Here is a 17,870-nt window from a genome sequence, read left to right on the forward strand (position 1 = left end):
TTAGACGGGCAGCAGAAAACCCGGTTCAAAATTAGGGAGATACGACGTAAGAAAAGCTGCAGATGCTGAATGTCCTAATGCCACATCAACCAGTTGCGATAATATGAATGTACAAGAGATATGTACAAGAAAACGAAAAAATGTTGCCAGATGATGATCAGGATGACCGAATGTAAAGTAGTAACATCCGGTTCGAATGCACCCCTTCGTGGATGAGCGGTGAAGCAAGTTGGCCAAAGAAGTCTTAAAAGAAAAGTAGTCGAAAACGTCCGAGTCTGTCGGGTCAAAGAACAGAACTATTAAGTTAAAATAAGCTGAAAACACACCTTTGTCAGATATAAAATTTATCATTTAAAAATAACCGGGCAATATTTCCATTCTCTGTCACAAATATGCTAATAGAAAATATTAAGTTTAGCAGCCAGAATGTTTATTGAGAGGCGTTTTTCCCCACTATGTACTTCCCACAAAGAAAAATGAATTACGTAGCTTATAAAAAAACAAAAATAAAAAGTGCTTCCCGCATGAGGTGATGTGATATCATTTCGTGCTTTCATGCGTTTTTAAAGGAATTTTTCGAGCAATAAAGGCAAACAAATTGTAAGCTTATTTGTTTGTACGATGCCGGAATTGTGTGGTCTTTTTTTGGGATCGGTATCATTATGATACCGGTTTTAGTTGCTAATAGTAATAATCCGATTAAAGAATTTCCAGATGAACCCAAAAGAAAAAGGTTTTAAATAGTAAGTACTCAATGCGAGCATTTTTTGAGCATTGCTTCCTGATTATTTTTTCGATTTTGTTCGGCGAAATTAAATTGACTTGCCCTTTTCTACTGGCTTAAGTTGACTTGGAAATCAAGTTAAGTTGACTTGGCTCACCCTTTTGGCTAGCGGTGATAGCTGGAGCTCCACGATAGCTTCTGTATTACTTTCTCCTTTATAATAATGGAGCAAAGAAGAATTATGTTATAAGCAACCAAAGCTAAAATGTATATCTATTCATCGCTAGGGCAGAAACTTACCCTCTAACATCAAAGTTTCGTAGTTGGGATTTCGTTGGATCAGACTTATCCGCAGAATAAGATGCTAAAATAACTTTCCTCATCGTAATTTTAGCCCTCGCGTCGTCCGTTATTCAAATGTTTTCCAACCACATTGCCGCTGCGCAAAAGCTTGCGATGTTTCCTTAGCAATCTCTGTCATATAGTCTCTTTGTTGTTGTCTTTGTTAGAGTTTGTATACTTGAATGGATACAAAGCTGATACAAAATTCAAGTTAAGATAAAATCTAAGAAAGATCTATCTATCTAACATACCTAAAATTTTTTTGAGCTCACAGCCTTTATGAGAAATGTATTTTTTAATAATACTTTAATTTTTCAGTTTGACTTAAATGAAAATGGTGAGGCAAAGCGTGAAACGAGTGTGCGTGGATTGGGAACGGATATTGCTATTATAAGTAGTATGGTTTTTTTGGCCCAATTTATTTTATCGTTATGCATGGGTACAATAATTACTTCATCTGGAACTACCACGTCTGTTATTTGTACCGCAAGCGTTTTAAGTTTTTGTGGCGCCCTATCTGCTACAAAAATAATGTATTTGGATTTATAAAGAATTAAATATGAATGAATTATTATTATAAAAAAAAAAAGCGAAACGAAAAAAGAATAATTATTGTATATGTGTTGGAGCAGTCCACTAATGTAAAAAATTCAAACAATAAAATAGGATATCAAAGAATGATCAACATCTTATATGCAGCTTTTTATGTGACCATTTAAGTATTAATCATTACGTTGAAATCTAATGTACCTATATATTTCTGGGGCAATTCCTGGGGTCGCTAGATAGAAAACGAAACTTTACCAACATTTTTAGTTTGTAGCAGTTCATGAATTATACGATTGATGCAAATGAAAGCGCTGAAATGAATTTTAACCACTCATTCCAAATGAAGCCGGTATGTTAAAACAAGCTAATTCACTAATTACTATTATAATTAAAACGAAAAGAAAATAAGTAAAATTAAGTAAGTAATTTAGTAATTAAGTAAGCTCTTTCTTGGCACCTAATGCCAAGACCTAATAACCCAGCTCCAATAGACGGCGCCTGAAATAACCGGAATCGAGGCAGAAATAGAAATCAGAAATATCAATGGTAAGACCGACTGACCGGAGTGAGAAAAACCAGCGAACTCAGCAGAAACCCAATACCAAGCGATATACAAAATAACCCAATAACTTTGACCTTACTGTGCGTACTTTCATTAACATTGCCCTGCATTGACTGACTAGTTAAGCCACATGTATGTAATTTATGCTCTTATAAAAGATCACCTTCACCATCATAAAGAAAGTCTCAAACTTCAACCGTAAGAGGTTCGTTACTTAGTGCGCGTACCCGTCAGAAGAACCACCAGCGGGATCCCAACTAGCCTCATAGTGCTGCTCCCGTCAAAAATGTTTTTTATTCTTTATTACAGACCTCTGTGTCTGTAATACGGTCTTTGCCATTATCGCTTCCTGAGGACTTACACCTAAGGGAACATATACTGTTGGTTTCTGTGTTAATCAATGTTCCTAATATACTTTGTGATTCAGCCTCGTACCAAATATTTTAGAAAATGTTACCCTTCGGATTTCTTTCATCTTGTAACTTTATCGACGTTGCTACGTATTTTTTTCATGAAGAAATTCATAACGCGTTGAAGAAGTTTGTCCCGGGATGATCATCAATGAAACCACCTTGGTTATATAAAGACATTTCTCGTCTCAAGAACAGGACGCAAAGTTTCTTAAGTCAGGATCTTTATTTCATAAGTCAAAATTTGTTTATCTTCGTAACGAGTTTATCATTCTTAATAATTAAATTTATAAACGTTATATCGCGAATTGGAAAGGTCTACTTTCGTAATAATCCATGCTCCTTCAATTCGTTTGTCAATATGAAACCGAAATCTAGTTCTCTCTCTTTTCCTCTTTCCCTAACTTATAAAATAATCCCTATTCTTCTGAGCTAGGTATTGCTAGGTAATAGATAGAATAGATTAAGATATTGTATTTATATATATTGAGATTTGATTTGAATTGATATATATGATTTGGAATTGAATGATATGAATTAAAATTTGTTTTAGTTCTTGCGGAAGCGCAAGAAAAGCTCATTTTCGCTTTTGAGAAAATTCGCCTCGTTTCGCCGCAATAGATAATATTAAAGGTTTAAGTTGGATTACGGAATTTAGCAAATTATTAAGTGGAATAGAGTGCAGGCATTTCTTTTGTCTTCGCTTTCTATGTTTTTATAATTCTTTATAGCCACAAATTTTTTAAATCGCGAGACAAACTAATCGCAATAACTTTTTCGTCCGATTCATATGATCTTAATTCAACATATCCCTATAAAATATTTATTTTTCTAAATTTTCCCCTCTTGATGTATCTCAGGCTTCGTCAACATTTATCATTTTCTGCTGGATATCTCATTTTCTGCTGGTCTTGATAAATTCGGAAGCTGTATTATTAGCTACTACCCCGATATTCTATGATATCCTCTTAATATCCTTTTAAATATCCTAGGACCTTTCATGCCTTCTCATGTGATGGAATAACTCATTTATTATTCCGCTTCATACTAAGCTAAGAAAGGTTCCAAAGCACTTATCGAAAATTACCGCGGAATTGTTAAGATATGTGCGATTACCAAGCTGCTAGAGAAGCTTGTAATATCGCAACATTGTTGCAAAAGCATTACTTCCACCCCACACCATGGTTTTGTCAAGCATCGCTCTGCTACAACTATTCTTTTTGAATTCTCTTCGATCGTCCACAGGGTTTTTCTCAGCCGCATACGATTATAAAAAGGAAACATATAAAATAATTTGTTACTTATATTTTTTATTGTAACATTCAAAATATTTAGTTTCTGTTTCTTAGATTTATCAAAATAATGAATTTATTCGTTTAAAGTTCTTCAAAAGTTTTATTTCAATCGGTTCTAAAGTTCTAAATCTTATTCTTCTTCATCACCATCTTATTCTTTTAAAGAGATACTTATTCGTTTATAAAATTTCATGATATGACATTTAACAAATCGTAAGCTTTTGTTTTGTATGTTTGTATACTAAATGTACATATTAAAATGCATAAGTATGTATAAAAACTACATATATTTATATATGTACCCACGATTCACGAAAGTAAACAAGAATGTCAAAGTTTTGATTGGTTAGTAAATTTTTAATGTATATGGTGTTTCTCATTAACACCTTAAAAATATGTGAAGTGAAGTGTGAGTTCTGGGTGGAGCCAAGAAGTTAATTATTCGTACCGTTCAAGCCATTTTACTAGGAGAAATCGTTATATATGTACATAGAAGATTATATAATTTTTGACTTGGTTTTAATATCAAATTTAAAATGATTCGGCAGTGCAGCGAAAGCAATCTTTGTTCAAGTTTTATAAAACACAATTCAAAATCTTTAATTTCCTACACAACCCAAAAATCCACAAATCTTAAAACTCTTGATGTGCCGGAAGTAGGAAAATTTGGAGCATTTAGTATAGATAACATTCTAAGAAATTCAAAATCCAATATGAAGCTAAATGATCAGAATAAAGAGCACGCAACGGCTACACAAAAAGATTTAAGTAAGTATTCATTATAAAAAAATAAATTTTAATATTTTGGCAGAGCACTAGATGTCGGAAGTTACTATCTTCTGTATTTTTTGTAAATGCGTTTCCCGACTATATGTTATTATACCTCATTATAACTCATTATTTTCTCCCATGTGCCTCCAAATGTACTTCACACAAATGTGCCTAAATAAATTTCAAAAATTTTAATATTATTTTACGTAATATTGGTAGATTACAAGTTTGTTTAAAAATATTTGATGCGTCCCCTTTAAATATAGATTTAACCAATATTACGTAAACTAATATTAAAATTTTTAAAATTTATTTAGGCACATTTGTGTGAAGTACATTTACACTGTAAACTATCATAAAGATAGCCCATACATTGTAAGGAAAAATTCGATTTATATATACTATTCTAGCCTTTCCTATTTTAATTTTCCTTTGACGGATTGGTTTGACGAATGGGATTGCGACGGATTTTTCCAAAACAGGGTATTTGTGAATCCTAGAACTCAGATCAAAGCAAAAAAATACCGCAGGAATAAAGTCTGGATCAACGTTTATTAAGCTTCGGTTCCGATACAGAAATATGAAATTTCTGGGTGCGGTAGGGACGTGGCAAAAAGTGGAAAAAAATTTACCTTGCACTTTATTTATACGAGTCTTCGTGTAAAATCGTAAAGCTCTATCTCTTATAGTCTCTGAAATCAACACGTTTTTACAGACAGACGGCCATGGCTATATTGACTCAACTGTTGATGCTAATGAACCCACATCGGAGGGAGTTTTGGCTGCTCAGCTTTAAAGTGTGCGACACAGTCAAGAAGACATCTCCGACCCTATAAAGTACACATATTCTTAATCATAACCACTTCCTCAGCCAATATAGGTCCGTCTGTCCAACTGTTTGTCCATCTGTCTATATGTTTCTTTGTGAGTTAGACTTACATTTTTAAAGCTAAATAAAACGAAACGGCCGGAATGCTTCGACTTTTAACAGCTATACCCTTGCAGAAAGCTTTGCTTTCTTTTCTTTTTAAAATATATTTTTGTGAAAGTCTTTCACTAAGGACTGTTTAGCCATGTGTTTTGCACAAGCTACCCCTCTTGCTCTAAGAACCACCGTAGCATCTTCAGTTCAGTACATTTTTATTAAAATATCTGCCATGTAACTGAACGATTAAAAATGGCACAACCTTGCCATTTTTTAAGATGTTTGAGGCTGTTTTCGACATTTTTATTAGAAAATTGATTCGATGGTGAAATTCTCATAAGGATCGGTCAACTATAGAGATCCGATATATATATATAATAATATAAGCTGCTACCTAACTGAAAGGGTAAATCAACTTCAACTCCTCTTTTTTTAATACACTTTATATTTATTTAGAAAACACTGATTTTTGCTCTGTGTAACTCTTTAGATGAATGTTTTTTATATTAAACAAATATTCCAATGTTTATAAATCATGTCAGCGTCACTAATGTTTAATTATGAAGGTATTAAAATTAATTTTTTGATTTTAGTCCGAATTTTTTTTAAAGATTGAATTAATGTAATAACGAATGTAATAATAATATTTTTAATTGCAATCCGGCTTTGCAATCTTTTTGAAAAATAGAGCTTTTTTTTTTTTTTTGTTTCTCCTATTACTCCGCTTGGGAGCTTAGGGCATTTACAAGACCTGACTCTGTTTGGTGCAGTTTGCTTAGCGTAATCCCACGTGATGTTGCTGCGGGATAATTCTTGCATTATAGTACGGCGCCAGGTAAGCTTGGGGCGGCCCACTCTTCTGCTTCCCTGTGGGTTCCAATCCAGTGCCTTCCTGACTATGCTGTCTGTTTTCTTCCTGAGTGCGTGACCTATCCATTTCCATTTTTTCTTCTTGATTTGGTGATGGATGGGAGCCTCCCCCGTGTTGCGCCACAGGTCACTGTTGGAAATTCTGATGCGGTGCAATCTTCCGAATGCAGATCTTGCCTTGCACAGTCTGCTCTCTACATCTTTTTCCACTCCACCACTGGATGATATTATGGTGCCAAGGTAGGTAAAGTGGTCGACGAAATCGACTGTTTTACCGCTGATGGTGATGCTACCTTGGTTGGAGTTATTAAACCGCATCGCCTTGGTCTTTGATGCGTTGATGGAGAGGCCTACTGCGTTGGCTCTCTTCTCGAGGTCGGACGCCTTGGCTTGTATATCGATGAGTCTGTGTGATAGGAGGCATATATCGTCGGCGTAGTCTAGGTCTTCAAGGTGTTGTGTGAAGCTCCAAGTTATCCCGCGTCGATGCATGCTTACTTCTCTCATGATCTCATCAATCACCAGGTTGAACAGTAGGGGTGATAGAGGGCAGCCTTGCTTGACGCCAGTGTTCGTCTGAAAAGGTGCACTGATTTTTCCGTTGTGCAGTACTGCCTGGTCCGCATCATCATACATAGCTCTTACTATGTTTACGATGTTGATTGGCACTCCTTTCCTTGCAAGTGCACGCCATATCGCCGCCCTGTCTATTGAGTCAAACGCTTTTTGGAAGTCGATGAATAGAAGGTATAGTGGCGAACGCCATTCCACGGCTTGTTCGGTTATTGTGCGTAGCGTGTTTGCCTGGTCTACGCAGCTCCTAAGTGGTCTAAAACCTCCTTGTTCATCTCGAATTGTTGGCTCTAGTTTCTCCATAAGTCGTTCGTTCAGCAGGGTCGCTAATATTTTATAGCTGGTGTTCAACAGGGTGATCCCTCGCCAGTTGTTACAGTCACTGAGGTCTCCCTTTTTTGGTAGCTTAACGATTACTCCTCTCTTCCAAGCGTCAGGAACTCGCTCACTTTCCCATATATCTTTGAAATGCGGGTGCAATGTTTCGGCCATTAGTTGCGGGTCAATCTGGAGGAGTTCGGCAGATATGCCGTCCTCTCCAGCCGCTTTGTTGCTCTTTAACTTCTCCTGATTGCATCTCGTATTTCTCTGATTGAGGGAGGGGTTGGGGGTATCCTAACGCTGCTGTTGGGTACGATACTTCTGAAGTCGGGCTGTGTGTTGCCTGGTTGTTCTGTACAGCTGATCTCCATGAAGTGTTGCCTCCATCTCTCAAGTTGAGCATCGTCGTCTACTAGGAGCCTACCGTCTGAGTCTCGAATGGGTTGGGTTTGCCTCTGGTAGCTTCCAGATAGTTTGCCTATCAACTGGTACAGTGAGCGCATGTTTTTTGTATTTGCTGCTCTTTCTGCGTTTTCTGCAATGCTGTCCAGTACGGCTCTCTTGTCGCGTCTAGCTGATTTTTTCACCAATTTCCAGAGTTTCCTGTGTTCTTCTCTGGCTCTGCCGTCGTGATCCGCTATCGACTTGAGTCTATTCCGTCTGCTGATGAGTTCCCATGTGTCCGCCGAGATCCATTCAGAGCAGAAAAATAGAGCTTTAATAGGACGCAATTTTATAAAAACACTTTTAGTGTCAGAGACTCGGTGGCAGTCCTCTTCAACAAATGTCCTTGGTATACGAGGCACCTATGAAATTTAAAGAAGACTGAAATTTACTTTAATCAGGATCCAAGGCAGTTGAAAAACTTTTTAAATACTAAGCGTTAAAATTTGTGTTTTCCTCCGGAAATTTTCCAGCAATTGCTTATCTTCCCGTTGCCCAGTTTTTTCAAACACCCATCTTAAATGGGGTTTATTTTCGGATCTTCTTAAGGTTAAAGCCTTTTATTCCCCATGCCCCGATGTAGCAATAGAGTAATACCCGAAGATCTCGATCGATTGCGCAATCGGCTCTAGTCCGATACTGAAGTCGGCTCTAGGCAATATGGTCTAAAGGGATCATGCCCTATTCAACAAAAACTTTGTTCATATCAACATTTCAGTATTTTGCGGCTGCACAAATCAAGATCGGCCAAATGAAGCTGTGGTCGGATATTCCTCGGCGGCACATCCGGTAGTTAGTAAACTACGGATTTGTTTTTAAAAATTTGTTCGTGATCTTGACCGTTCAAATTTCTATCTTCAAAAACACCAAAATTGTGTCATTTCCGATCATTCAATTAGATCGTTCAGACTATTGCCCTTAAGAGTATTGCTATATGTTGGCACCTAGTGCCAAGTCCTAATAACCCAGCTCTAATAGATGGCGCCAGAAACAGAAATCAGCAATATCAGCGGTACGAATGACCGACTGGCCGGGGCAAGCAAACCAGAGCAGAAACCCTTGAGGACAACCAACCAGGACTTCAAGTATCTCACCTCAACCTCTGCCTGATCACAGCATGCGCCTATTTAAGCCGAGCATATCCTTGAAGAACCCAGGTAAATTTAGTCACAACTTTTATACGTTCTTTCTACTACCGACTACCGTTATGCCCTTGAGTTCAAATTCTACGTAGTGGCATAACGCTATACGGACGAAAACTGTATTTTTACCTGATTATTAGGTCACACTTATAAATAGTTGATAGTTGAGGTCAGCCAGATGGTATTTGACAATGCATTGACTCTTGTATTTGTACTGATAACTTCAATTCTCATTATAACATCATTCCGAATGACCTCCGCCTTCAAGCACAACCAACTAATGTCAGAAATAGTGTTTCCTTTAATTTGACTCGCTTAAAACAGGATAAGGGTAGGTTGATGTGTAGGATGGCTCTGGTTCAGTATCGCGGTAAGCCCAAGGTAACTTCAGTTGTTAGTAAACAGGATGGGTCTTTCTTCATTTTCTATATGGACAAACAAACAGTCATGTAACATTCTTAAAACTGAAGCAATGAAGCAAACCTATCCAATATTTAAATGTATATTTGATTACACAGGCCAACAGCAAAAAATCTCCACGCATAATTTCACCTGCTCCATAACCTTTAAGCTCCCCTGAACCAAATAAAGTTGATCTCGAACAACAATATTACAAGGTTCGTTACTCAGTGCCATAAACGTGGCACTTTACACCACTACCACCATGTACTCGGATAATCTTAGAATGGTGCTCCCGGCAGAAGGAACACTAGGATCGATTAGCTGATACACAACGAACAAACCTGCACACCACTCATCCTGGATCGATGATTAAGACTGATAAGGACTGGAAAAATACCGGCTTTCTATGTCGTGGTGAATGTAATGGAGCACAACAATTGCCAACTCCTCCGCCCAAAAAAAGGGCTCTGACGATCGAGCAGGATAAATCCCAACCCTTCCGCTTGGAGGAAATGCTTGGCGCATAGGGTAGTGACCCCGACAAGAGGAGATGATTACCTGACAAAGCTAGGCACTATAGTGAACAAGCTCCAATCGTGGGTTGCAGAAAAGAACAAGAGGCACATCTCTACGATGCAATAGATTCTTATTACAAGGCTAAAGAACATTCATCTGGTTGGAACTGACGCACGACCAGGTCGTACAGACCGCTAGCAGTTCGATCGGGCAGGCAACAGGAGCGCAAACCTAGGAGGCAAATCGATGCCAGCAAGAAGAGCATTAAAAAAAAAGAGCACGAGCGTTCAGATGAAGCCAGCGTGGCGAAAGGGACAAACCTTCCACGTACCTCCACGTGACCTCGCTGCCTCCACCATAGTCATTCAGGCTAAAGACATAACGTACAGCAGGATCCTAAGGTCCAAGCGTACACAAGGTGAGGAGCACAATCAAGGGCGGGTTGTTACTGAAACTGACCAGGACAAGTGAAAGTTCAATGAAGGCTCTAAAAGGCTGAATCGAGAATCGTTAAATTTACCTGACAGGACAATCACAGCAGTGAGCCAAGTGAAGGACAGAAGTGGATGCTGACTTTGCTGCGCTATTGCTTCAGCTGAACTTGAAGTGCATTGGAGTACAGAATGTACTAGCGCAGACCATGCGGAAGATAAAAGTGGACGTAGCTCTCCTCAGCATACTTCACAGGGTAGGCTTTGATAACCGCTAGTTATTAGATAATCTAGAGCTGCGGCAAAAAAACCTAACATACGCCAGTCCCCTGTTAGCAGCTGGCGCATAAACAATGTCTTCACTGCTAGCAACCTCGAGATTTCTTGCTCAACCGGGAGGCAGCAAGAACGTCCAAGGAAACCAAATCCACAAGGTTAAAGACCAAACACTCTCCTGGTGGGGAGTTTCACGGAGGCATCGTGCGGAGGCATCGTGGTGGAGCAATAACACTGACTTCAACCGCTCAAAATACGTAAAAGAAAGGAGACCCAGCGATAATTTTGAAGAGCGGATCCTTGCCTTTAAGGCTCCGCGCAGAGCACTGAAGCTTGCCATCCGTGATAACAAGAGGAAATGCTGTCTGGAGCTATGCGACGGGTAACGGCCATTGGTTGTTGCCAAAGAGGATCTGCGAAGGTGGCCAGTCACCCACGGCTATGTAGATGCAGTGGTGGGTGTAGCCACCACATTTTTGATTTTGTTCGCTTTTTGATTTTTACATTTGTTTCGACTGCGACTTCTGCATTTTTCAGAAGCAGAAGCAAATTAAATGAAACTGACAATAGTTTTTCAACCCCTGTTCGCCACTGTTGGATTCAGCTCACTAACGATCCAAAGCAGTTTTATAACTTTGTAAACACTAAAAAAACAGGAAAAACGTATCTTTTTCTTCTACAAAATTTAACCAACAAACCGTATATTCTTTACATCTCTTTCTGAAATTAGTTTTTATTGGATCTTCAAAAGGTTAAACCAGTCTATTCGTCAGGCCCCGGTGGAGTACCAGACTGTGTGCTAAAATACTCTGGGCAACCCTCAACAAAAACTTTTCAACTTATCTTTGAAATCTTCGATTTTCCCCCTTAAGTGGAAGAAATCTTTCATAATTCCTCTTCATAAAAAGGGGGAAAAATCCGATGCTGCCAACTACAGATCCATCTACAAATTGTCAGCGATTCCAAAGTTATTCGAAAAATTAATAACTCCCCATTTGCAGCACCTTTGCTCTTCATTAATTTCTCCATGTAAGCATGTTTTCATTAAACGTCTCTCCACTAACTCTTATTTATTGGGCTTGGCTTTCTTTGTCATACATGGCTTCCGAAACTGATGTTATATACACAGACTTTAGTAAAGCATTTGATTCAGTTAATTGAAATCTGAAAAAAATGAACTCTGATAAATGATCTTGTTGTCGTTTTAGACGTAAAACTTTAATTTCCCGACTATATTTCATGTGTCTGGTGGCTCCAATTTGGGGTTCATCAAGACTGAACAGAAACCGTGCAAAAGAAGTACTTATTATTTGGTCTTAGAAAACTGAACGGGGATGAAAATCTTCACCTTCCTTTGTATCATAGTAGACTCTTACTAATAAACTTTCCCTCCTTAAAAAATTGTAGAACAATGCTGGGTGTCGTTTTTCTAGACAGCCTTATTAATGGTGATGTAGATAGCTAACATTTACTAAGATGCTTACAGTTCAACGTTTCGAATTGAAGGACTAGAAACTTTAGTCCTCTATTCCTAAGTCATTGTAGTTCGACATATCCACAGCATTATCCTCTATAGATCGCAATATTTCACTTTCCTACCTTTTAAATATGATAAACATCCATTTTAAATTACTTACAAGAGCACAGAAATTATTTTTCGTTATATTTATAATCTTTTTATATATTCTATACATTTACTAGCTCTTAATTATTTCCGCGATTGGAGCCGTACGTTTTGGCTGCGACCCTCGGTCGCTTGGGCGGGAGGTGGGGTGTACGAATGCAGTGGAAACGCGAAAAATTCCCAGGGTCCTTGATGAGGGCGAAGCAATGTTTAGCAGCCGTTACCCAAGTCCTAATCCACCACCCTCATGTACCGACATTTTTTTCGGTACATGAGGGTTTGAACGGACGAGCCCTAATAGTAGTATTGCATTCTAATTCTGCCTTATGCCTAGATGTTTTATAGTTTTTAGAACAAGAATTTTTATTTTTGTACCATGTACTCGTCGCATTAAAGACTGAAAACTATATGTACTGCTAAGACAACTATCTGCTACAACAACAGGAAAATTAAGACCAAAGTTTCTGGTACTAGCAAAATCATCAAAAATCCCTTTAATTTTTAAAACGGGAAACTAAAATGTGGTTTAGTTTGAGTTTTGGAAGCTACATCGATTAATTTGATAGGATTTGTGTCACCTACTTCTACTATAAGTCAAAATATTTAATATTAGATTATACAGATAGATACCAAATAACATACGGCCAATAGACCTGACACCGTTGGAAATAAATAATGGGGTAAATGGGCCCTGGCCTGGCTATTCCGAAGCCTGAGGTTCCACAACCAACTCAACCGAAGGGTTTGCTTTGTAGCACCGGCAAGCCAAACTTCAACTAAATATTTTTGCAGCAGAGCAGCTTATATAATAAGCTCGAGCCGATCAAAAGATCTATCGTTTGAGGCAGATACAACCTATTATCCGCTTGGCTCAAACTCCTTGCAACGTTCCAACAGAGGGTGTGTGAGCCTTAGTGTCACCATCACTGTTTAATGTGTATGTATATATGACTGCAGACAGAGGCTTACCGAAAGTCCAGAAAGGGGATCCCAGAAATGTAATAGAATACGGTGCACATACTGCAATTCGAGAAGTTGCAGACTCGTAATAAGTGTTATCCATTTAGACACTTGCTACATAAACAAACAATCGGCCTTGTCTAGGCGACTCTCGGGAAGCAAACTGATGAAGCTAGGACATAAGTGGATCATGACTCATCGCCACATGCATAGAGCGGAGAGCACCACAGTAACAACAAATGACGATCTTGCGTGATTACCGGGCCTTCCCCCAGGTGGACGACGCGCCTGGGACCATCGTGAAATTCATACTGCCCAAAATCCGACACCGTTGTTCCAAGAAACTGGTCGTTAACTCCCAAGTTGGAATGCACTCCATCCCCTGCTCCTCCTGCATCTCGTCTCCATTTAGCCTGCGTGGGGCGGTCCAGCTTCTACAGTGAAAGTGCAATGTGAAAGTTTTTTCACACACCTTTAACCTCATAGCCGGAAAATAAATGATTATTCTGCTCACTATAATATCAGGGACACCAATGTTAAAAATTGTATTCTAACAAAAAGTCCGAGGTTTTAAATCTCTTGTGTTTATTTACATCTAATCTATTGAAAGCGATAAATCGATCCCTATTTGGACGGCGAGAATAATAATAAACGTCATAAGTGACGTTTCTTTTAGATTTACCAAGAATGCTTTTAGTTGCCCCTTTGAGTTTTAAAATTTGACTTTTTGAATTTTTTTTCATAATATATTAATAAAGTCATTTGCCCATCAATGGGCATCTTTTAGAACTTTCAAAAAACTTTTTGGTTTTTGAAATATTTAACTTTTTTGTTTTGGTTATTTTTTAAACTGGTAAAAAATAGAAAGCTTAGGAAAAGCTTACTTCGGGCGGAGCCGAAGTTGATATACCCTTGCAGTTAAGGTTGTGCCATTTCCGATCGTTCACTTATATGGCGGCTATCGGAAATAGTCGGCCGATCCTTTTGAAATTGCCCAAAACATATAAGATTGCCCGAAATGGAATCCGTAGAAAGTCCCATCATTCTAGCTTAAAAGACTCCAAAGTTATGCCATTTCCGATCGTTCAGTTAAATGGCAGCTATAGGATATAGTCGGCCCATTCTTATGAAATTCGGCAAATCAGATTATTTTGTCCAAAATAGAATCTGTTTCAAGCCCCATCTTTCTAACTTAAAAAACAACAAAGGTATGTTCCTTTGTTGTCATTCTATGACCGGTATTGGATATATTTGGATAAATACCGTGGGTGGAAAGTCCCAACCCTCTAACTTAGCAAACACCAAAGTGGCACTTCCGATCAATCAGTTATATGGCAGCTATAGGATATAGGCGACCGATCCCGGCCGTTCCGACTTATATACTGTACTAGCTGCGATAGCTCTAAAACTTTGCGTAAAGTTTGCGTAGAAACAGGCAGACAGACGGACATGCTCATATTGACTCAGGAGATGATCCTGATCAAGAATACCCATTCTTTATAGAGTCGGAGATGTCTCCTTCACTGCGTTGCACACTTTTGATCAAAATAATAATACCCTCTGCAAGGGTATAAAAATAGTATAAACCTATTGAGCATTTTTTTTTGTGTTTTTTTATGAAGTTGTATGGCCGGAGCTAAGTAGTGTATACTCCGAACACACTCCCGAACAATAACCTTCACATATCCCAAATAATAGTCTAAGCAATAGAAAGTTTTTGCTGCCGACCGACTATAGCTGAAGATGCATTATGTGTCATAATGCAAATGATATGTCGATGTGGATTTCCTGAAGTAAGGTCAAGGTACGTGACAAGCTTGTGCAATTTAAAAGTATGGTAGAACGGCAAGCAGGAATAAAGATAAAGGAATTAAGAAGTGACAACGGCGGTGAATTTATTATCAAGCGATTCGACAAATTCCTCACGGCCAATTGAATTCATTGAGATCATCTCGCTGACACAGATTGAGATAATTTTTTTTTCGCGCGGTTCCCACTGCATACGTACAGCCTACCTCCCGTCCAATCGACCGAGAGACGCTGCCGCGTAACGTACGGCTCGAATCGCGGAAATAGATTTGAGATAGTTTAAGAGAAGAGTAGGGGAAAGATATCACGAGGAAGAGTGTTGCACAGATAAGGCGGTTAATATAAGCGATTTAAGATTGTTAGTGGAGCAAAGTGACAAGATGTGGTAGAGACCATTGTGTCCGTACATAATACCCTGATCGTGTTGGGTATATGTCGAACTACAATGGATGAGGAGTAGAGGACGAAAGTTTCTAGTCCTTCTACTAGGAACGTTAAAATTTACGCGTGTAAGTAAATAAGATTATATAGAAACATGACACCCAGCATCGTTCTACGGTTTGTTAACGATGGTAAGTTGATTAGTAAAAGTCTACTACGATAAGAGGGGAGGTAAAGATTTGCATCCCAATTAAGTCCCCTAAGAGCGAAAGTAAGGAAGTTTTTTTTTATAGATTCTATGTGATCTTGGTTTACGCCGTATTGAGGACTCCAGACACACGATCCATACTCAAGAATCGGACGGACCAATGAGGTATATAACGTTTTAGTTATGTACGAGTCATTAAATTCTTTTGACCATCTTTTAATAAAACCAAGACCACCCATAGCTTTATTAACCATGGTAGATATATGGTCGGTAAATTTAAGAGTTTACATTTCGATCCATTAAGCTTTAGGTTATTTGCTAAACACCAATTTTTAAGTTTATCCAAATCGGATTGAAGTCTAGACTGGGCTCTATTGAGTTTATACTGAAGGCATAGCTTAACGTCATCAGCGTACATAAGTACAAGTGAATTAGTTAAGGCAAGGGGCAAGTCATTAATAAACAGTTTAAAAAGTAGGGGTCCAAGATTGCTTCCTTGGGACACCCAAGATGTTGCGCGGACTAAACGCGAGGTAACATCTTTAAAGAAGACACGTTGGGTTCTCCCAGATAAGTAGCTCGAAATCCAGATAAGAAGATCAGTTGAGAATCCCAATAGACTGACTTTACTTATAAGATGCGAATGGTTAACAGAGTCAAATGCTTTACTGAAGTTCTTGTAAATGACGTCTGTTTGTAAGCCATTCCGGAAGCCATCTGTGATAAAAGATGTTAGCTCCAATAAGTTGGTAGTGGTGGAGCGGCGCTTCATGAAGCCATGTTGGCACGGAGTTATTATTCAACTACATAGGTGTTGCAAATGTGGAGTGATAAGTTTTTCAAAAAGCTTAGGAATTGCTGACAATTTAGAGATGCCTCTATAATTAGCAGCATAAGGAGAAAGATCGAAGTTTCCAGCGATACATTAAAGAGTTTAAGGAGCGGTTTGCACAAAGCCTCGACGCAGTTCTTCAGAATACAGCCTGGTACTCCATCAGGGCCTGGCGAGTACACGGGCTTGACCTTAAGAAGATTCGATAACACACCACTTTGATCGAAAGATGGGCAAAATATAAGGTTGGCTGATTTGATATTATAAGTGTAAGGCTGAGCTGAACTGGTGCTAGGTGAATACGTAGTTTGAAAAAACTGTGCAAAAGATATCGGCCATTGCCTGATCAGTGTTCGCATAAGAGTTCTCAAACGTAAGCTGTGGGGGAAAAGATACATGTTTACGCTTAGTGTTTACAAAGTTATGAAACTGCTTCGGATCCTGAGTAAATTGAATCCTGCAGCGGCGAATATAGCTCCTCTAACATTCTGCGTTATGCACGTCGAAATTGGACCGAGCTACTAAGTATCTTGAATAACTAACTGTACAGCCAGATAATCTATGTTTATTTAAAAGTCTACTCATACTATTCCTTAAATTTATAAGGTTCCTTGTATACCAAGGGGGATTCGTTGAAGCGGACGGATATTTCCACGGCACGCAAGCGTTGAAAAATATGTTTAAAGTGTAATCCAATTTTTATAATGCGATGTTTATATCCTCACATGCCAGTGAATCAGAACAATCAAATTCCGAAATTAACTTATTTATTTATTATTAAAGATCATATAAAAAAACCTCTTGACGAGGTAAAGTACCGGTGACGAACCTGCATGCGAAACCCAAAATATCTGATATCAATTTTAGTGACGAAAATATGCTATATAGGTGTACAAAATTGCATATAAAAAATATTCTTGTTCGGCACGTGACTGATTTTTTTTTGTTTTTCTTGCACGTGCCGAACAAGAATATTTTTTATATGCAATTTTGTACACCTATATAGCATATTTTCGTCACTAAAATTGATATCAGATATTTTGGGTTTCGCATGCAGGTTCGTCACCGGTACTTTACCTCGTCAAGAGGTTTTTTTATATGATATCAGTTGTTTTTTTGTATATATTGATCTTCAATTATTTAAAACAGAACGCATAATATATAGAATATATATGTATGGAAGTAACCTCTGGACAGGCGATTCACACAGTTAGCAATACTTTAATTGTAAGGATAAACATCAAAACTCTTTTTTTTTAACTCTATAGATTTTGACATTCAAGAAGGTGGAATAATTAAAAACCTTTCCAAAGACGTAAAGAATTTTTCAATAGCTTCAGTGGCTCTGAAGTTATACGTATTTTTAATTTACAAAGGTTTTGGAATTTGGTTAGTTTAAAAATTTTAATTAAAAATTGGTCCAAAAATGTATTTAAAATCCAAAATTGTTTCGTAGTTGTGGGAAACCAAATTATTTCAACAAATTAACAGATGAGAGGCCTA

At 38.1% G+C, this 17,870-nt stretch overlaps 1 protein-coding gene across 4 annotated transcripts in view; it reads left to right on the forward strand.

Annotated features, from left to right (window-relative positions):
- LOC26514902 (proton-associated sugar transporter A) overlaps positions 1 to 17,870 on the forward strand; it is a 226,373-nt gene that overhangs the window by 173,537 nt on the left and 34,966 nt on the right. For 3 of the 4 annotated variants that reach the window (XM_014910194.3, XM_044715118.1, XM_032453848.2), the window contains one exon: positions 1,385 to 1,758. The exons of the other annotated variant lie outside the window; for it this stretch is intronic. In XM_014910194.3, the coding sequence (XP_014765680.1) occupies positions 1,385 to 1,615 (231 nt within the window). In that variant the 3' untranslated portion in view covers positions 1,616 to 1,758. Of the gene's footprint in view, positions 1 to 1,384; positions 1,759 to 17,870 lie in introns of those variants that run through there. 4 annotated transcript variants of the gene reach the window in all.

The sequence above is a fragment of the Drosophila ananassae genome, chromosome 2R (assembly GCF_017639315.1).
Source record: "Drosophila ananassae strain 14024-0371.13 chromosome 2R, ASM1763931v2, whole genome shotgun sequence".
NCBI classification, from domain to species: domain Eukaryota; kingdom Metazoa; phylum Arthropoda; class Insecta; order Diptera; family Drosophilidae; genus Drosophila; species Drosophila ananassae.